Here is a 20622-nt window from a genome sequence, read left to right as displayed (position 1 = left end):
TTTCCTGGGCTAAGAAACTGAAGATCTCTGTGGAGCATTTCTGAGCTCCCAGGAATTCTCAGGTTATCGCCAGTGCTTCCAGTGTTCACCACAGCCTTCTTTGATGGGTGGAGGGTGAATGAAGAGATGGGAAAGGCTCAGTAACCTATTAGTGTCACCCTCAGGATACAGGGAGGTAAAAAGACCAATTTTTATGTGGCAAAACTAAGGCAGGGTCACAGTGTGATTAAATGGCATCGGAAATCACCTATGCTGAGGTGAAGTTCAAAAATGAACCGCTGGCTCCAGTGGTCAGAGGTAAGAAATGAATGGGTTATTCGGGAGAAAGGGAGCTGGAGGGAGCGGGGTTGAAAAAGAGGGAATGGAGATTTTTCTTTCTGTGATTCTGGTTCATATTTGATCTTAATGGAGTGGTGTGAAAAAGGAGCTAAATGATCAGGAGGCTGAAGGAATTTTGAAATATGTCTTGAGGAATGTCTCCAAGAGGAAAGGTGAATAGGAGTTGCAATATGAACAAGAATGACTACTGGGACCACAAACAGTAGCTTTCAAATGAGCATTCATTAAGAATCTGTTTGGGCTCCCTTAGTACCCTACATGTTTTATAGTCTTGAAAGAGTAATTTTTGGACCATGTTGGTCTCTACCAACAGTAGAGACTGTGGTTTATTACAAACAATCTGATATGTCACAAAGGTGGAGGGGGTCCCAAAGCAGCAAATAAGCCCAAGTCCTGGCTGCCTTTGCCTCTGAGTGAGACTACAGATTGCTGCTTGTGGAGAGGGTAGGAGAATCAATGTGCCTGCTTATAGTAGAGCAGTCAGTTGTACTCTGCAGCTTCATGACAAGTGGCACTGCCTGCAGAAACGTAACCCCACTGTCCATGGCTGATTGAGAAATAGTCCTTAGAGAAGGACTTGAACACCCTAAAATACACAGAAGAAGAATTATTTGACATCTGGAGGGAGATTCAAATCTTTTATTGATGTCTTCCACTCCTGAAAAACATTTAACACACCAAACATTTTTTTCCTATTAAAAATTACAGTGGTAAAATGGTTCTTTTACTAGACTTCATGCAAATTTAAGGCATATTCTGGTTAGTATGTACTCTGTAGTCAGTACTCCACAAGTAGAAACCCATAGAGATGTTCTATGTAAGACTCACTGCTTCTACCTGACATACAGGACCCTACACAACAGCAGGTTCCAGGGCAGTAAAAGTATGTGTGCGTAAATCAATGAATAATATTTTTTAAAAATGAAATAAATAATTGCTGCTGCCTAAGGATATTAGGTTGTCCATTTACAGCTTTCCCTCAGTTTTACAATCCCAAACAGAGAAGGCATCCGTTCCAGGTTATTCCTTGCTGCTCTGAGGCATGAGTCATGGAAATAAAGAGTGTACATAGCCCTGTCTGACTTGAAAGCTCACTGTTTTCAGTGCACCAAGATTAGTTGGTTCTGGATGTAGTTAGCATTTCCACTGTGGTGAGGTGGGGGTGGTGGAAGTTCCCCATTGTGTTCCATATGATTATAAGACAAAGTGTGTTGTGATCATGCTGGACGTGTTACAGAGCACAGACCAGCTGTGGAAAGCATTTTGCAGGGAGCTCAACCCACCGAGTGTGCACAAGATTACTGCACTTCAGTTGTGTTGCTGAGGTGCACAGCATGCAGTGCTCCCTGTGCTCCCTGTGCTCCCTGTGTGTGAGCATGGGATACTCTGACTGGGCACAGGTTGAACGATCTCTGGATGTGCTCCATATCAATAAAATCAGTTGGACTGGTTAGAGCTATTTCTGAAGTAGGTGGCTGGACCCCAGATCATGAGGGGGATCCTTGTTTTCACTAAGGCTAAAGCTCAGGCTGGAAAAACATGATTTGACCAGGGAAACCTGGACCTTGTATGTCCACACATATTTTCTCTCCTGATAATGAAAGATGATGCCTTTTGCCCTGCTGTAACAGTCTCTCCCAAGCTTTTGGGAAGTAGTCAGAACGCTTCCACAAAGAGCAGGTTTCTGACAGTCTTGCTTACTAGGCATGTCTGGCAGGCACACTTGGCTGCTGACAGACCTGGGAGTTGATGCTGAACAATGAATGAAGGCTCTCTAAATCTTATCTTTAACAGCAGTCTCTTCTTGACTCCTGTCCTGCAGTGAGTGCTGCTGTCACTTTACCCTCCTATTTTCCCTGGCTTGTGTACCTGCCACAAGCCAGAACAATCCCCTAACACGTGTTTGCTTCTCCTTCCCCGTGACCCACTCTCCTGCCTTCTCCCAAACCTCCTCAGGACTGGCAACACCCCTCTAGACAAAAGTGAGGTCCTGACAAATCTTAATCTGAGAACCTTACTCAGGTGCTGGACACAGCCCTCTGTTCTCTCCTAATATCCAGCCTATCACAACCTAGTTTTATTACAGCAAATCTTTGAATCCTGGAAAGCAGTGATGGAAGGAAAAAATATATCTTTTAATCTCCCTGTGATGGTGTGCCATCATAGCCCTGTGCATTTTTTGTCTCTTATCCTCACTCAGATTACACCACCCTTCTGCACAGGAAGTCCAAAAAGCTAAGAAGGAACTGAAGCAGGCAGAAAAAGTTTTCTGGGAAGAAGTCAACATTAAATCTTCCCTTGAATATCTCAGCTATCACGGTTTGAGCGATGTTGCATTTGGCAGCTTTGGTCTCAATCTAAAAAGACATTGTTTCACTGCAGATTTTGAGGCTCTGTGAAGGGCTCCCTCCCAAACACCAACAATTATAATTGTTGGCTCACTGGTTGGGCTGGGAACACACTCACTGAATTTGACTTTTCTCCAGAAACCACAGACATTCCCTGCTCTGTCCCAGTCTGCCCTTCTCCCAAACCTTGTAACTTCCACATCAGAAATGAAATGCATTTGAGGAGCTCTCCCTTGAGTAATACATCCTTGGTATGTGGACTGTGGACTGATGGACCCATAGTTGATGGTGGTGTTTTGTTTGGTGTGTTTCCATCACTTTTAGTACCTCCTGAGACAAAGGAGCCTGAGCACCATCCCCAGAAATACCCACTCTGGCTGCCCTGGTTGATCTCACTGCTGCTTTTCTTGGTCTGCCTTGCCCTTGTTGTCGTCCTCCTCGGTGAGTATGTGCAGGAGATTGCAAGGGAGAGGTCTGAGAGGTCTGGGGGGAGTGCTGGGAGAAAAGAAACCATGGTTGATGGTTGTCTGGGCTTTGTGTAAGGTCTCAGGTTTTCCTGCCCTGACTTTGTATATGTCTGTATACATCCCCCATATCTTCCCTGAGGCCTTGTCAGTGTGCCCAGATTGCACATTCCAATCTTGCATAGCCTTTTTGGAACTGTGGAACAATTCTCTACCTTCATTCCCCACAAAAAGAGAGCTCAGTTACATTTGGCAGATGGGAAAAAGTGGAGACAGAAGCCCAAGTGTCTATACAGGCAGCTGAGTCTGCACTTAGGCTCTCTAAGATACTTGAATATGCCTTGTGCCCTAGTGGAAAAAAATGGCTTCTCACAGTCCTGGCGTCTCCAGGATTAACTTCAAAGTGCAGTTAATTAATTCATTGCTGGACATGCAGTTTGTTAAGACTGTGATCACTGTTTCATTCCCATTTTCTCTTAAAGATAATTCATGGCATATTTGCACAAGCTGTCAATAACCACGATGGATTCTGGAAGAAGCATCTTAATATGATGAATCACTGACTTTCCTCTTGCTGCCCTTAGTGTCTGAGTCCCAGAAGTTTGCATTGTTTTGTTCCCAAATGTGTAACCTTTCACAGTTTCCCATCAGCCAAATGGCTGGGGAGTTTTGATCCACATGGAAGGTTTAATTTTTAGTGAAAATTTAATTATCCAAGTTAATTGACACTACACAGGATTTTGGGTTAGCAGAGCGATACAGCATTTAAATGAAACACCAGTTTAAATTGCATGTAGCAGAGAGTGGCCACTGCAAGGCACAGACTGATCACAATACAAAACAGGTTTTAATTGCTGGTCATAGAAGCATGGAATCATAGAATCACTAATGTTGGAAAAGGCAGCTCAGGTCATGTTTAATCTGCTAACCAACCACTCCCAAGCCCGCCACTAAACCATGTCTCCTAGTGTCACATTTACTTGTCTTTTGAACCCTACCATGAAAGGTGACTCCACCAACTTCTCTGGGCAGCCTGTTTCAATAGTTGGCGACCTTTCAGTGAAGAAAACTTTTATTAATATCCAAACTAAATCTTTCCTGGCACAACTTCAGACCATTTCCACTTGTCCTGTTGGGTGTTACCTGGCAGAAGAGGCTGACCCCCACCTGGCTACAACCTCCTTTCAGGGAGCTGCAGAGAGCAATAAGGTTACCCCTAAGCCTCCTTTTCTTCAGGATAAACAACACCAGCTCCTTTATCTTCTCCTCAAAGGACCTTGCTCCAGACCTTTCCCCAGCTCCACTGCCCTTCTCTTCACATGCACCAACACTTCAATATCCTTCTTGATATGAGCGGCCCAAATTGGACATAGTTCTGCAGTATGCTCCACATCAAGATATTGAGTATCCCCAAATACCAAGACAAAATAGAGGAGTTAAAACCAGCTAAGGTCATTGCTTTCTTCAGGTCTTTTTTTGATATTTATTCAGTTTCCTAAAATTTATTAGCAATGGGGGTGCTCAGCCAGGCATTGCCCTTGCCCATCTCCTCTGAGCCTTCCTCCATTACAGCAATTCACTAACCAGGCACTGGAGCTACTATGATTGCTCTGCTCACAAGAAAAAATATTTCTAAATTAAATGATCGACGAAAATATACATCTGGATGGCCAAGCACACCCCAATCAGCTTCTAATCCATTCTCCTGAGTGTCTGAGTTACCAGTAAGTCCTTGGGATTGTGGCTGTAGCCTGTCACCAACAGTGCATTATTCCCCACACACTGGGAGCTGGTAAGTCCTAGGAGTTTCTGCTGCACCCTGGTTTCAGCAGCTCCAGCTGTATGTGATTACCTTCCCCTGGACTGTGTGGTGCTGATGGAACAGGCCCAGCTGATGGTGACTCCTCCAAATGCCTGGTGATGTGGAGTTCAGGAAGAGACCAACTGTGGCAGTGAGAGGCTGCTTTGTAGACTGGCAGCTGGGCTGTAGATGTGTGCATGGCAGAGTGGCTGTGCCTGGCTGGGATCAATCCTGCCTGTGTGCCATGTCCTCTGTGGCATGTGCTTCCAGGGCTCCTTCTGCTGTGTGACTTGGAAGATGGTCTGTTGCTGCCTGGGAAGGAGCTGTGCCTCTGGTTTGGGCCAGGAGAGGTGACAGCTGGGACAGTGCTGGGTGGGGAAATAGTGGAAGGAGAGTCGAGGGCCCAGAGATGCTGTGTGAGAAGCTGGGAGGAAGGGGTAATCCTGCTGCCTTTCCTCTCCCTTGGCAGTGCTTCCCTTCTGCCACAGCAGTGACCAGCCCAGAGCCCTGCTGCAGCAGCAGTTCTCGGAGTGGGAGTGCGACTCAGCGGTGCCACAAGGCACAGGTCAGTACTGGCAGTGTCCCCTCTTCCCTGGGGATAAAGGCCTCAAGGGTCTGTACCAGGACAAGTCAAACCACATCACCCAAAGGACTTCCTCGAGACCTGAGATCCCCTTACAAGGGTTACCCCAGCTTGGGGGACTCAAAGCTCACTGGTCATACCCCAAAGCAATGGGAAGAAATGTCTGTACTATCCCTGTCTTTTCAAACACATTCTAAACAGAAAAGTCACCAAGGAGGACATGAGCAGTGTCCCTGGAAAACTTGCATCTTTGCAGTCACCATCTCTTGTTAGTGGCCTTCATCTCTCTGTCCTCTCCCTGCACAGCCCGAGGCTGGACGTGCTGCCCAAAGGGCTGGAGAAGGTTTCAAAGAAGCTGCTATTTCCTGTCCCTTGATAAGATGAACTGGGCTGAGAGTGAGCAGAACTGCACTGAGATGGGCTCCCAGCTGGTGGTGATCAACAGCAAGGCAGAGCAGGTATGTGCTCAGGGCTGAGAGAGGGAGGCAGCAGGCAGAGACACAGGGCTGGGCCCTGGAGGGGACTCAGAGCCCCTCCTTATCCTGCAGGGAAAGGCAATGTCCTGTCTGCACCTCTGCAGCACCAGCCCCTCCCTCTGCCACCAGCCCCACCCCACAGGAACTCCTGATGCCTCCCTGTGCTCACTCCTGCCCCTCATGGATGTTGTACTCTCTCTGATTGCCAGGCTTTCCTCTCTGAGCAAATAAAAAAACCTCCAAAAAGAGAGAATTTCTTCATTGGTCTGTTTGCAGAGAAGCTGGGCCAGTGGCAGTGGGTGGACAAGACTCCATACAATGTGACAGCAACGTGAGTATCTCTGTGACTCCTGGCTGGGAATGAAAACAGGAGAGATGTAAGAAGTCCAGCCTGTGCATGAGAGGGGGCTGTCACCATTGTGAGAGATTGCTTCCTTGTGAGAGATCAAAGATACAGCAGGAGAGGCCTGTGTAGGACACCAGGTTCACAAGGCCCCATCTCTGATGGTTTTTGGTTATGAATTCACTACCTGTGACATGGAAGTCAGTGCTGGAGGCATAGAAAAAACTTCAGCTTGCTGGCAGCAAGAACGCTTCAGAACCCTGATGGGCAGCCTAGCCTGACCTCCATTCACCGCCCTTGTATGCACAAAATGGCCTCTGCTGAAATGCAGGGAAGGAGACAGGGCACAGGGAGAGAGCACCAGCACTGTCCTTGCTGTGTCTTCTTCTGGAGAACAAACTTGCCCTGGGGGCCAACACAGGCTTCTGCTGGGTGTGAGGTGTGTGGGGTGAGTGGTGGTGATCAGTTCCCCAGCAGGATGGAGCAGGGCCCTGTTGTGCTGGAAGGCTGAAGGAGGGAGGCAGGTTTCCATGTGACCCTGGCGCCAGTGGGATGTGGAGTGGGAGCAAGGGCACTGCTTCTGTCCATGGAGTAGCATTGGGAATTTCTGTCTCTTCCCTTGAAGTCTTGCATCCTGCTGTGGCTTTTTCCAGCAGTGCTTTACAGTGGACACTGAGGAGTAACAAGCCTGTCTCTGTCCCAGGTTCTGGCGAAAAGGAGAACCAAGTGGTTCCACTGATGAGAACTGCACTGTAATGCATGCTCTTGAAAAAAATCTGAAAAACTGGAATGATGTCAGATCAGATTTGATGCATCATCGAATTTGTGAAGCTGCAGCAGTAACTGTGTGATGGAACTATCCCTGTCCTGAATCAAGCTGGGAGCTGAGCAGTGAGCTGGGAACAGGGCTGGCTGTGCTGGGAGGGGTGGAGAGCCCTGACCCATCTTCACTGTGCGGGGTGGGACCATGTGTGTGGAAGTGAAATGAGCTTTGTCCAGCATCCCCAGTGCATGTGGTGGCTCAGGGAACACAGGAAGGCTCGGGCTCATCAAAGCAGGTCCTGTGTTCTTGTGTCCTCTTCTCTCTGACTGGGTCCAGGAGCTTCTGGCTGAAAAGAGATGGACTTGTCCAGGAGGAAGACACAGGAATGGAAGACAGATATCCAGAGATTCAATGTCCTTTGTCACCTTGAGCAGAGCTGTTTGCTGTTTGTTGAGTCACACACAAAATGTCCCCTAGCTGTACTGGTTTTGCTGAAGAAATTCTGATATCTTGGACAAGAGTAAATACAACATCACACCCATGAAGAAAGGCTCTGTGCCATGTCTCTGTATCTCTTTTTTCCCCCCCATATCTAAGCTGGAGATACATAGTCTTAGAAGCATGGAATGGTTTGGGTTGTATGGAACCTTTAAGGATCATCTGTTTTCGACTTCTAGGTCTTGAGCAGGGACCCCTTCCACTAGACAAGGTTGCTCAAAGCCCATCCAGCTTGGCCTTGAATAGTTCCAGGGTTGAACAGCTTCTGTGGGCATCCAGTGCCAGGGCTTCACAAACAGAAAAGAATTTCTTCCTAATACCTACTCTAAACCTGCTCTCTTTCAGTTTAAATCCATTCGCCTTTGCCTTATCACTACATGCCCTTGTAAAAAGTCCCTCTCCATCCTTCTTGGAATCCTCCTGGAAGGCTGCTATAAGATCAACTTGGAATCTCATCTTTCGCATGCTGAACAATCCCAATAATTTAGATTATGCTCCAGCCCTGTCTCTATCATCATTGGCTTCATCTGTGTGGCCCTCCCTTTGGACTTGCTGCTATGGCAGAAACAATCCACAGTGAGCCTTTAGAGCCACCTGGAGGAAAAAGTCCTCTTCCCGACCCAGAGCTAAATCCAGGCTCACCTGTAGCAGCAGCAGCATTCCTGCAAAGCCAAATCCTCAGTGGTGCCTGTAATGGCATGCCTGCCTAGGCCACATCATGCTGCAGAAGAGGCTGAACAGACAGGGCTCCTGCTGCACATGACATCCCATCCAGAACATCCCTGCCTACTGAATTGCCTTCATGTCCTGCTGTAGACCACTGGACACCATGGATCTTCCTTTACTCCATCTCCTCCCACTTCCTGCCTCCTGTTGTCCTCACTTCTCCTTCCTCAGGAAACACCAAGTGCCTGAGCCACCCTGACCAAATAGCGCCAGCTCCCCACAGGGAATGCAGTTGGGTGCACAACTCCTGTCTGTGCACCTCTGTCCTGCCTATGAAAGTGAATCCTCTCTCTGTGTCCCAGAGAGAGAGGGGAATTCCTACTGGAGACAAGGTGCCCGGGAGATTTGGCTTCCTAATCCAGTGGGAGCGGTTGGATGAACAGCAGTGTGTGGTGGCTGCAGGTGCACATGCACAGCTGGAGGCAGCAGTGAGACACAGCGTGTAGGGACAGCAGGTACCTATCTAGGGACATATGGAAGAAAGAGGACATGGACATGCAAAAAACCAAACAAATCAGCACAGGCAGAAAGCACTGAGCCCAACTCAAACAGCTGCTGGCTCCTGTTCCCCTCCATGGCTGCAGCAGGATGAAATCCTTCTTGCAGAAAAAACGTCTGTTTACACCTATATAATGTGACTCTGCAAGTGAGGGTCTCACCATCTACACCTCAAAACCAGGCTCTGCAGTGCACAGCTTCTCCCAACACCAGCCTGGTGGGCTGGGCTTGGAACTGGCTGGAAAGGCCTGACTTGTCTGTGGTCTTTAGCACCATTCCCACACATTTCTGGCTTTTGCCATGCAGGACTCCCCTTTAGGCCTCCCCCCTGCCAGAACTCTTAGCACACAAGCAGGACAAGGAGCATGGCTTCTGTCAATGGACAAGGACACAATCAGGCCTGAGGAGCTCCAGCTCCCAAAGAGAACTGCCACCCAACAGCTCCACAGCGAGATCCTCTAGCCAGCACCCACAGATCCCTCCCAAGCTGCCCAAAAGCCTCCAACTTCAGCCTGACTCACCATTGCGATGTCTGGCGCAGTCCCAGCCGTGCTGGGAGGCAGGCTCTCTGGAAAAATGAAGCCAGGCATGCAAAGCAGCGGCCAGGAGGCTGCACTCCTGCTTACAGGGGGCTCAGCCGCTGCCTCAACTGCAAAGTGCCCGGGACTCCAGAGCACTGGCCCCAACTTCCAGGATGGCCCTGGTCCCCAAGGTCTATGGAGGCTCCTTCTCTCCAATTCCGGGGCACTCCCCACTAAGGGGGCGGGCGCCCCACGCAGGCTGCCACCTGAAGGGAGCACAAAGGCTCCCAGACCCACACCCTGATTACAGGCCAGTCCACACCCAGGGAGCCACAGAGCTTGGCCTTCCCCTACGGCAACAGGAACCAGACTCTACAGCCAGGCACTCCAGCTCATGGCCTAAAGCCGAGGGGCCCGAGGACAGCCCAGCCGCGAGGACAGGGAGGGCACACACCCGGCCCCCAGACTCCTGGTCCCACGCCTCTGAAAGGCTGGAGCCAGGGATACCTGCCTGATTACAGGGTGTCCCTCCACTGGCCCGAGGCCAGGGGATGCACACAACCTCACTTACAGGGCCGTCCCCTGCAGCCCAGCACCCCCAACGAGCACCACGGAGCACAGGCTCCGGCCAGTGCCCCACGTAGTGCCAGCCAGAGCCCGGCCGAGGCGCAGCACGGCAACACAGCCATCTGCAGGAGCCACGGGACCCTCCTCAGCAAGGCTGCCAGGGAGGTAGCACCAGCCCAGGGCAGCGCCAAAGGCAGCACCGTGCCTTACCACACAGCACTTCTTCAACCTGCACCCTGGCAAGGGCCCAGGAGCGCTGATTCTTGTCACCTGGCTAAAGCAGCCTCCCCAGCCCTGCTTACAGGGACCTGGGGCTGCTCCTGGGGACAAAGGTCCTGACACGTGCCCAAGTACAGGGCCGGCGCACTTGCAGCTCACCAGCACTGTGCCTGGCAGCAGAGGTGCAGACCCAGGCCCTGGCTGCAGGAGGGTCACGGTGCCCATGCTGCCGCTCAGCAGCTTCATGCCCTCCTCAGAAAGCAGGGGCAAGGCCCGGCACTTTCCCCACCCAAGTGTTTTGGGCACCTGCCTGTGGCAGCACAGAGCTCCTCTTTCCCTCCTGGGAAGTCTAAGCTACACTGCTCTGTTTCTAAAGGGGGGCTACAGCACAAACGCACTCGCTCACTCACACCGACTGAGGGAGGGGAAGACAGTCCCAGAAGAGGGAGCAAGTTCTGTGCAGCCAACCTGCTCTAGGGAGAGAACCTACCGCTCACTGGGAGAGGAAAGCATCAGACCTGCCCCTACACTAATGCCTTAAGTTTTAGCTTTCCTATTTGCCACATTCTGCACTGCATTAGTATAGAACTCTGAACTCCATCTCAAGTGTTAACAAGCCCTCCTGCCAGTTTGGTTAGACAAAACTGTCCTTTGCCAGCCTGAAAAGCCCGTAGCAGCTTCAGGCCCAAAAAGTACAAACAACAGTGAGTTGAGGACAGCAGTCTGGGAGGATGTGACTTCATAACCTGAAGCTGTCATTGGACAATTGATCCCAATATGCAAATGAACTAAAACTTCTAAAAGCGTGAAAACTCCTGACTCAGAATCCATCTTGGCTGGAGCCACAGCCGGGCTCTTGTACTGCCCAAGGTGTATCCTTTGAAGGCCTTTTTAAGAAATACCAACTTCATTCCTTTAACACTGTCTAGCCTCTGTTCTAGGTAGCCTCTCCAGGCATCAGCACTGCACTGCACAGAGGACAATGGGGCCTCGAGGAGTGGAGGCGTTTCAGGGCTGGCACGGGGACAAAGGCTGTGACACGCCTCGAATACAGGGGGTCACGCTGGCCAGGGACCAGCAGCAGGCAGAAAGCTGCCAGGGCTGGGGAAAAGCCCTGCACTGCTCACAGGCTGGCTGGGCCGGGGGCTGGGAGAGCTCCATTTTCCCCCTCAGGTGTAGAGACAGGAGCTCTCACCCTCCTTACAGGGTTGCCCCTCTCTCCAGGCAGCCAAAGGAGCACAAGGGCAAAAGGCCAAGCACAGCAAAGACCCAGCCCTGCACACAGGGAGGTCACCCAGTGCAAAGCCAGCTGCAGCACCCTGAAGGTGCCCTGGCTATGCCAGGAAGGCCCTTTGCCCAGAGGGCCTCTTGTGGCCCCACTTCACTTCCAAGCTCACTCTTGCCTCTCTCTTCCAGTCTTGAGCTTGAAGCCACTGCTGCTCTTACCTCATTATCCCATGGCTTCTGTCAATGGACAACCACACACTCAGGCCTGAGAAGCTCCAGCTCCTGTGCCTGGAGGGAAGCGCCACCCAACAACCCCACAGACTGAGCCTGGTGCCACCCAGTCCCAAATATTCACATTAGGTCTTGCAAGATATTCCTTCTTGGAATTGTGTTTGTAACGATCCCTCCCTGATTGCAGACACTCCTCAGTTCCCTCCCAAAGATAAGCAGAAGAGATTTTCATCCCTTTTTGGCATGGCTGTATTATATTAACTGTCATTGAAGAGGGTTTTTTTTGCTAGCTTTAATGTAATCATTGTTGGTTGAAAACAGTGCATTTTACGAAACTGGTTTTATAGCACCTATAGTGTTTAGGAAAGAATTCTGATTAAGGTACTTTTGTGTAGTTGTAATCATCAGAAATCATGTAAGTTTGTATGAATACATGTGGTCTGCAATCCTTTATCCCAAAGGAGAAAATTGTATAAATGTTCAATTACATCTATAAATCCTTTTATGCATAAACCATTGGCTAATTCTGGGGCTACAATTGGATTATGCCTCACAGAGATTTTTCTCTGAGGAGTTTAGAAATCAAGGGGGTTGTTTTTGCACCTCATGCCTCATCAGGAGGCCTTTTCTAATAGATTTTGTCTGCGGCTCCCATTCTGCCCACAACAATACCCTTCTAAAGTATCCCAGGTTTTTAGCTAAAATGTCACCTCTTTCCCTTTTAAGTTATCTAGTTTTTCTGTCAGAGATGCTGCCTCTGACTGCTGTGTTACAACAGACTCTCCCTCAAATGTGCTCATTTTTCCTCTCTAAATTACCCCAAATTCACCCGTCCAAAAAGTGCTGATTTTTTTCATATACATTTCCTCATGTTTTCTGACAAGGAAGTGACTTCGGCCCTACAAGAAGGCTGCCACTGATTTTCCCTTCAAAATGCCCCCTTAGCTGTGTCCTCTACATTGAGACATTAACTTTGAAGAATTAAGGACTTTAGTAAAACTAGATATTGCTGAGGTAAGACAGAGAGACTTCCCTTTTGATAAACAGAAGCTGGATTTAAGGAACCGATAATTCATGAGGCCTGTCAACTTATGTTTGTGTATTCTGACTAATCAATAGATTTCAAGAATACAATGAAGTCATAACTCAAGACAGTCCTGGGAAAACAGGATTCAGTTGTCACACAACACTAAAAGGTGAAAAAGTCAAAGCGAAGAAGACTCACTTTATCATTCTGAGACCCTGCCCCATAAAAAGGACCACCGACCCATTTCGAAGAACAAACTACGCATGCTTAATAGCTATTGGCTAATTACCATACGAAGTGGGGAATGGGATGTACCAGAGTTATGAATATACATTTGTGTTTTGGGTATTCAATACTCCTGTACATAAAAAGACCCTGTGATCTTCTGTGAGCGCGCGTGTGTATTTGGGAGCTATCCTGCACGCTGCCCGGCCTCGTAATAAACATACACTTTCTAACTTTAAACTGTTAGAGAGTCTTTGTCCGCCATAGATGGATATTGGCATTAGATCAATATCCATATTTTTTTAATAATTCAGCAGATTACCAGAGATTTTACCTCAAAAATGTTTTTTCTGGCCATTAAAAATTACCTCAGGTTTTCTCAAAAATTTTTCTCTGCCTGTCCTCCCCAAATTACCTCAGACTTTTCCCGCCCTGTACCGAACCCAAATTTCTCTGCTAGAGATCCCCTCAGATTTTCCTGCCAAAAATCTGCTATATGTCCTCCACAGATTACTGCAGTTTTTATTCTCACAGTCCAGTGGAAATAAAACTCCTCAACATTACCCCCAAAAAATGTTCATTCTATGCCTACAGGTGATGCCAGGGAATTCCATTCCTCCCCTCTGAAGTTCTTGCTAAAGGACCAAAGAACTGTAGGAAAAAGGTGGGATTCCACGTAGGATTGCTGCCCCTAGGAACAGAGAAGGAAGAGAACAAGGGACATTCATCCTGGGAGTTTGGGATGAATCAGGATTTGGAAGGGTCTGTGTCCATGTCCCTCTGAGCCCTGAGACCTCAGGTCCTGGAGCTCATCACTCCCTGCAAGGACTGACAACATCCTGAATCCCAACATCTCCGAATCTCTGCAGACAAAGTGCACCTCAGCCGCTACATCCCCAACAGTTCTGCCTTATTGGTGGGGGTGGGAGTGAGAGTGAGAGCCACCAGAGTCCATCTCATCCTTGAGTCCTCCAGAACCGCTCTCACAAAGCTCTGTGATAAGGAACCTCCAGTGTCCTCCTGGATTGTTTCTACTTGACTGCTGAAGACAAAGCTTAGAAACTGCAGCACAAGCTGCAGAGCCTGAGAGCTGCATCTGTGAGCTACCCTCACACACTGCTGGGGCTCAGCGCTCTGGGGCTGCTTTTCAGGCTGTGGGAGGACAAAGCAACCAGGAACAGAGGGAACAACTTTCTCTGGGATTAATTCTCTCTTCCTGGATTGTCCCCGCTGCTGGCACTTCTCCTGTGTTTTCTACCTTCTGCTTTGTTAGGATTTCCTTCCAGGCTACTTGCCTTTAGGTCACCGTGTGGCAGAAAAGTCTTTCCCTGCAAATTATTTGGAATTGAAGAAAACTGGATAGCAGGACTGCTCAGAGGATTCAGGTTGCTGGAGAAACTGCATTCGAACACTGGGAAAGGGACAACTTTCTCCATCAAGTTAATTTATGAACATGAGCACACTTGCTGTTCTTTGTACTTGGAACCCTCTCCAGCCTCACCCATCATACTCCATGTTGGTCACATGGCCTGGAGAGCAGCAAGGGATAAAAAGGAGAGTGAATGCAAACAGCTCTGTGAATTGAATGCCTGCAACTATTTGAGGGGACATTTCCCCCCAAACCACTGCTGTTAAAGAAGAACATGGGCACCAGCTTAACAGTAAGGAGGGCATTAGGGAAAGGCTTCTGCGGCACAGAAGAAACTGTCTGAGAACAAAGTTTAGAAGAAGCAAGAAGAGTTGAAGAGAGAGAGAAGAGAGAAGTGGGAAGAGAGTGGCCATGGAGCTCAGGCTGCTCTGCAGCTTGGCCACCTGTGTCTGTAAGGAGCTCCCTGGCAGCTGAGTGCCATGGGTGACCTTGCTCAAGGCACTGAGGGGTGCAGCAGGCCCAGAGCCACAGCTCTGCAGTGTGACAGTGCCACCCTGTCCTTTCACCTGTGCTTCACAGGCTGCTGGGAGAGCTGTGCATACACACGACCCCCACATCTCCAGTGGGAAGTGTGTGGCACCCGGGGAACCCCTGCTTCCACAAAGGGGATGTGTTCTTGCAGCTGCAGTTCCTGGGGGGCTGGTGGGAGGCTGCAGGTTGCACAAGTCCTGTGAATGTGTTTGTATGTGGGGTGAGAGCTTATGAACATTAGTTCCACAAAGATGTTTAGAAATGTAGGATCTGACCCTGCCTGCAGCCTGTTGTGCACCAAATGACAGAATCAGAGGATCTCTTCTACATTGAGCTTAGGCTTGTCCTCGCTTGTAATCAGTTCTGTGCCCTGATCTTCTGCTGCTTCAGCTGCAATGCCTCTGCTATTGCTGGGAGCTCTGCCACTCGTGTGACACTGCATCCATGCATTCCTCTCCACAGGGAGAAACCATATGATGGAACAAGAGCAAAGGCTGTGTTCCCATCACTGTTCGACATATATCTGCAACTTTTGCAGTCACAACCACGTGAGACTTCATGACCTGTCCTGCACACAGACTCTGGCACTGCCCAGTGATCCTTCTGCCGCACAGTGCCAGGCTGTATTGAATCCCTTTGCTCCAAGCCCCAGCCTGCATTGCAGTGAAATTCAATCAAAACAACGTTGGCAAATTCTCTGTTGTGCTCTGGGTTTCTGGGCTCAAGATGTACATGGGCACTGCCCAGACTGAGTCACAGATCACCTTTCCTGTCATTTTTGGTTCCCTTTTGCAGGCTGTGCTCAGTGGGTTTAGCCCTTTGCCAGCAAACGCCAAATATCCCTGCCCCTGTATGTATTTTCACACACATGGATCCTCAGCAGGAAAGAGCAGGCACCAGAGAGGGAAGGGCATGGATGACCTGTGAAAGTGCCTGAGGCTGTGCAAAGGGACACAGTTTGAGCTGCAGGGATGCTCCCCTTTATCTGTTTTCATTTGCCTTCATGACTATCTGAGTTGCAAAGAGTATTGAGTGACATGTCCTGTCACGGTAATGATGGAAGTTCCTCAATCCTCCTGTGCTGTGGTGTGTACCCAGGATATGGCTTTATCAGAACATCAGATTAGAGCCTGTGAATGCCCCTCACCAGCGTGGGAGGTGCCCTGTGCAGGAGGAAGGCTGTATTGGTGTGTTTGTGACCACACTAGTAACTGGCACCCTTGGAGAAGAGTGATCCTCTTGTAGAGATGATGAGTGAGCAAGGGAGAGTCACTCCTGGAACTGCAGGTAACCCCCAGACCTTCCTTCCTTTCTGTCCTCCTGTCCAAGGAGTTGGGGGAAAGACAGGGCTGGCATGGATCCTGGGCATGGTGTGGTGGTCTTCTACCAGGACATGGGGCTTAGGACAAGAGCAAAGCTACAGATGAGGGAAGTGGGCAGTGGCCAGGCTGGCAGGATGACCTTTATCCTAGAGCCAGGGGGAATGGAAGTGCAGGCAGACTGTGCCCTGCTATTGCCTTCAGTGGTTTGTCTGTAAACAGTGGGGCTGAAGGCTGCTATCCTTCTGTCATTCCCCTGGTGAAGCTCTCTGCATCACACTGAGCACAAGTCCCTGCTCCCATCTCTGGTGGCTCGAAGGACAACCCAGCCTGGGATCTCCCAAGAGTTCCCAAGTGCCTTTTTCCCTCTGTGGAAACAATCCCTTTTGTGTGTCTGGCTGTGCGCAGCCTGAGCTGGGCAGTCACTCCTTTGGAGAACTGTGCCATTGCAGAAAGGGGCTCACGGTACAGAGACAAAATACAGGGAGTGAGAGAAAGAAGCTCTAAAGAGAGAGGAAGAGGAGGGAGATCCAGAAAGAGCGTTCAGTGACAGACAGGGGGAATGGAAGGCAACAAGGAAGATGTGTTGAGGAGAAAGGAGGTCTGACAGGACAAAGAGGGATGGAGGTTTGGGCAGAAGGCAGGCAGGTCTTGTGATGAACAGGGAAATAAGAAAGCAGCCTCAGGGCAGCCCCTGTGTTACTGTATTCTGTGGGTCAGAGCCACTGCTAGTGACAGGCAGCAGCACTGGATTCCAGCACCTCCGGGGCTCCCCAGTCCTTGCAACAAGGGACCAGCAAGGTCTTGCGGTACAGAGCCACCTGGGTTATCCTGCCCCCAGCTCTGGGCTGGGACATGCTCACTCTTGCTTTGTGTTTTTCAGCCCCAGCAGAAGAGAGAAGCTGCTCCTGGATGAACATCTGGCAGTTCCTCATTATTGCCCTTGTAATCAAAGCTGCCTTTATGACCATCTGCCTTGGTGAGTTCCAGAGTCCCTCAATTCCCTTGGGATGAAGGCTTCAGGTGACTGCCTCTGGTCAGGTGGAAATCCCCTATCCTAGTCCCTCTGCCAGCAGGAAAATGCCCTTCACCAAAACACAGGACAGAGATCCCTTCTCCTGCAGCCTCATGTTTTGTGAGAATAAATCTGTAGCTTTTAATCCACCATTTGAATCTCTGGGCATAAGCCGGATCTCTTGGCTAAGCTGGCTGTGCAAGGAGCTGCCTGTGGTGGCAGCAAGGCTGTCAGAGCAGTTTGCTCTGAGTCTCTCAGTCTGCATGAGCCCAGAGCTTGGACAACCCGGCTCTGATGGAAGTGTTTCCAGAGGACCGTGAGCCAATGATTTCCTCTCCTGCTTCCTCGGGAAGGCTAAGGCACTAACAGTGTCTCTGAGCAAACAGAGCTTCCATGGCTGACTGAGGGAGGTACTGATGATCCCTTTTGATCCCTGCAGGGATGAACAGTTCCACAGCGGGTCAAATCCCTCAGCTGAACTAAACCAAAAGTCATCCCTCTTCCCATCCTTTCTCTTTGTGTAGTGAGAAGGTCCCTCTTATTAGCAATGGGGGTGCTCAGCCAGGCATTGCCCTTGCCCATCTCCTCTGAGCCTTCCTCCATTACAGCAATTCACTAACCAGGCACTGGAGCTACTATGATTGTTCTGCTCACAAGAAAAAATATTTCTAAATTAAATGACTGATGAAAATATACATCTGGATGGCCAAGCACACCCTGATCAGCTTCTAATCCATACTCCTGAGTGTCTGAGTTACCAGTAAATCCTTGGGATTGTGGCTGTAGCCTGTCACCAACAGTGCATTATTCCCCACACACTGGGAGCTGGTAAGTCCTAGGAATTTCTGCTGCACCCTGGTTTCAGCAGCTCCAGCTGTATGTGATTACCTTCCCCTGGACTGTGTGGTGCTGATGGAACAGGCCCAGCTGATGGTGACTCCTCCAAATGCCTGGTGATGTGGAGTTCAGGAAGAGACCAACTGTGGCAGTGAGAGGCTGCTTTGTAGACTGGCAGCTGGGCTGTAGATGTGTGCATGGCAGAGTGGCTGTGCCTGGCTGGGATCAATCCTGCCTGTGTGCCATGTCCTCTGTGGCATGTGCTTCCAGGGCTCCTTCTGCTGTGTGACTTGGAAGATGGTCTGTTGCTGCCTGGGAAGGAGCTGTGCCTCTGGTTTGGGCCAGGAGAGGTGACAGCTGGGACAGTGCTGGGTGGGGAAATGGTGGAAGGAGAGTCGAGGGCCCAGAGATGCTGTGTGAGAAGCTGGGAGGAAGGGGTAATCCTGCTGCCTTTCCTCTCCCTTGGCAGTGCTTCCCTTCTGCCACAGCAGTGACCAGCCCAGAGCCCTGCTGCAGCAGCAGTTCTCGGAGTGGGAGTGCGACTCAGCGGTGCCACAAGGCACAGGTCAGTACTGGCAGTGTCCCCTCTTCCCTGGGGATAAAGGCCTCAAGGGTCTGTACCAGGACAAGTCAAACCACATCACCCAAAGGACTTCCTCGAGACCTGAGATCCCCTTACAAGGGTTACCCCAGCTTGGGGGACACAAAGCTCACTGGTCATACCCCAAAGCAGTGGGAAGAAATGTCTGTACTATCCCTGTCTTTTCAAACACATTCTAAACAAGAAAGTCACCAAGGAGGACATGAGCAGTGTCCCTGGAAAACTTGCATCTTTGCAGTCACCATCTCTTGTTAGTGGCCTTCATCTCTCTGTCCTCTCCCTGCACAGCCCGAGGCTGGACGTGCTGCCCAAAGGGCTGGAGAAGGTTTCAAAGAAGCTGCTATTTCCTGTCCCTTGATATGATGAACTGGGCTGAGAGTGAGCAGAACTGCACTGAGATGGGCTCCCAGCTGGTGGTGATCAACAGCAAGGCAGAGCAGGTATGTGCTCAGGGCTGAGAGAGGGAGGCAGCAGGCAGAGACACAGGGCTGGGCCCTGGAGGGGACTCAGAGCCCCTCCTTGTCCTGCAGGGAGAGGCAATGTCCTGTCTGCACCTCTGCAGCACCTGCCCCTCCCTCTGCCACCAGCCCCACCCCACAGCGACTCCTGATGCCTCCCTGTGCTCACTCCTGCCCCTCATGGATGTTGCACTCTCTCTGATTGCCAGGCTTTCCTCTCGGAGCAAACAGAAAAACCTCCAAAAAGAGAGAATTTCTACATTGGTCTGTTTGCAGAGAAGGTGGGCCAGTGGCAGTGGGTGGACAGGACTCCATATAATGTGACATCAGCGTGAGTATCTCTGCAACTCCTGGCTGGGAATGAAAACAGGAGAGATGTGAGAAGTCCAGCCTGTGCCTGAGAGGGGGCTGTCACCATTGTGAGAGATTGCTTCCTTGTGAGAGATCAAAGATACAGCAGGAGAGGCCTGTGTAGGACACCAGGTTCACAAGGCCCCATCTCTGCTGGTTTTTGGTTATGAATTCACTACCTGTGACATGGAAGTCAATGCTGGAGGCATAGAAAAAACTTCAGCTTGGTGGCAGCAAGAACCCTTCAGAACCCTGATGAGAAGCCTAGCCTGACCTCCATTCACTGCCCTTGTATGCACAAAATGGCCTCTGCTGAAATGCAGGGAAGGAGACAGGGCACAGGGAGAGAGCACCAGCACTGTCCTTGCTGTGTCTTCTTCTGGAGAACAAACTTGCCGTGGAGGCCGAAACGGGCCTCTGCTGGGTGTGAGGTGCGTGGGGTGAGTGGTGGTGATCAGTTCCCCAGCAGGATGGAGCAGGGCCCTGTTGTGCTGGAAGGCTGAAGGAGGGAGGCAGGTTTCCATATGACCCTGGTGCCAGTGGGATGTAGAGTGGGAGCAAGGGCACTGCTTCTGTCCATGAATCAGCATTGGGAATTTCTGTCTCTTCCCTTGAAGTCTTGCATCCTGCTGTGACTTTTTCCAGCAATGCTTTACAGTGGATATTGAGGAGTAACAAGCCTGTCTCTGTCCCAGGTTCTGGCAAAAAGGAGAACCAAGTGGTTCCACTGATGAGAACTGCACTGTAATGCATGCTCTTGAAAAAACTCTCAACAACTGGAATGATGTCAGATCAGATTTGATGCAACATCGAATTTGTGAAGCTGCAGCAGTAACTGTGTGATGGAACTATCCCTGTCCTGAATCAAGCTGGGAGCTGAGCAGTGAGCTGGGAACAGGGCTGGCTGTGCTGGGAGGGGTGGAGAGCCCTGACACATCTTCACTGTGCGGGGTGGGACCATGTGTGTGGAAGTGAAATGAGCTTTGTCCAGCATCCCCAGTGCATGTGGTGGCTCAGGGAACACAGGAAGGCTCAGGCTCATCAAAGCAGGTCCTGTGTTCTTGTGTCCTCTTCTCTCTGACTGGGTCCAGGAGCTTTTGGCTGAAAAGAGATGGACTTGTCCAGGAGGAAGACACAGGAATGGAAGACAGATATCCAGAGATTCAATGTCCTTTGTCACCTTGAGCAGAGCTGTTTGCTGTTTGTTGAGTCACACACACAATGTCCCCTAGCTGTACTGGTTTTGCTGAAGAAATTCTGAAAACTTAGACAAGAGTAAATACAG

At 50.0% G+C, this 20622-nt stretch overlaps 2 protein-coding genes across 3 annotated transcripts; both read left to right on the top strand.

Moving 5' to 3' along the window:
* LOC136285868 (C-type lectin domain family 4 member A-like) lies at positions 1-7651 on the top strand. Of its 2 annotated transcripts, XM_066177375.1 has the most exons (6): positions 1-297; positions 3012-3128; positions 5422-5517; positions 5842-5993; positions 6221-6342; positions 7058-7651. In XM_066177375.1, exons 1-6 carry the CDS (start codon positions 231-233, stop codon positions 7203-7205), a joined length of 702 nt encoding a protein of 233 aa, XP_066033472.1. In that variant the 5' UTR covers positions 1-230; the 3' UTR covers positions 7206-7651. The 2 variants fall into 2 exon arrangements, with proteins under 2 accessions (XP_066033472.1, XP_066033473.1); XM_066177376.1 differs by lacking the exon at positions 5422-5517.
* Positions 7652-15967: 8316 nt separating this feature from the next.
* On the top strand, positions 15968-20622 carry LOC136285867 (C-type lectin domain family 4 member E-like). The gene is made up of 6 exons (XM_066177374.1): positions 15968-16043; positions 16959-17054; positions 18397-18492; positions 18817-18968; positions 19196-19317; positions 20033-20622. Exons 1-6 carry the CDS (start codon positions 16004-16006, stop codon positions 20178-20180), a joined length of 654 nt encoding a protein of 217 aa, XP_066033471.1. The 5' UTR covers positions 15968-16003; the 3' UTR covers positions 20181-20622.

Source organism: Chamaea fasciata, unplaced genomic scaffold (genome assembly GCF_029207755.1).
Source record: "Chamaea fasciata isolate MVZ Bird 193981 ecotype frontalis unplaced genomic scaffold, bChaFas1.0.hap1 SCAF_2, whole genome shotgun sequence".
NCBI lineage: Eukaryota > Metazoa > Chordata > Aves > Passeriformes > Sylviidae > Chamaea > Chamaea fasciata.
The sequence above is the reverse complement of the archived record's forward strand: the minus strand, read 5'-3'. Positions and strand labels throughout refer to the sequence as shown.

What these genes read in the sequence shown, in the direction of transcription:
- LOC136285868 (XM_066177375.1), top strand. Translation starts at nt 231, where the DNA reads ATGGCATCGGAAATCACCTATGCTGAGGTGAAGTTCAAAAATGAACCG. An exon ending in CCTTGTTGTCGTCCTCCTCG is followed by an intron (nt 3,129 to 5,421) that starts GTGAGTATGTGC and finishes CTCCCTTGGCAG; the next exon opens with TGCTTCCCTTCTGCCACAGC. An exon ending in AGCGGTGCCACAAGGCACAG is followed by an intron (nt 5,518 to 5,841) that starts GTCAGTACTGGC and finishes CTCCCTGCACAG; the next exon opens with CCCGAGGCTGGACGTGCTGC.
- LOC136285867 (XM_066177374.1), top strand. Translation starts at nt 16,004, where the DNA reads ATGATGAGTGAGCAAGGGAGAGTCACTCCTGGAACTGCAG. An exon ending in AGTCACTCCTGGAACTGCAG is followed by an intron (nt 16,044 to 16,958) that starts GTAACCCCCAGA and finishes TGTGTTTTTCAG; the next exon opens with CCCCAGCAGAAGAGAGAAGC. An exon ending in CCATATAATGTGACATCAGC is followed by an intron (nt 19,318 to 20,032) that starts GTGAGTATCTCT and finishes TCTCTGTCCCAG; the next exon opens with GTTCTGGCAAAAAGGAGAAC.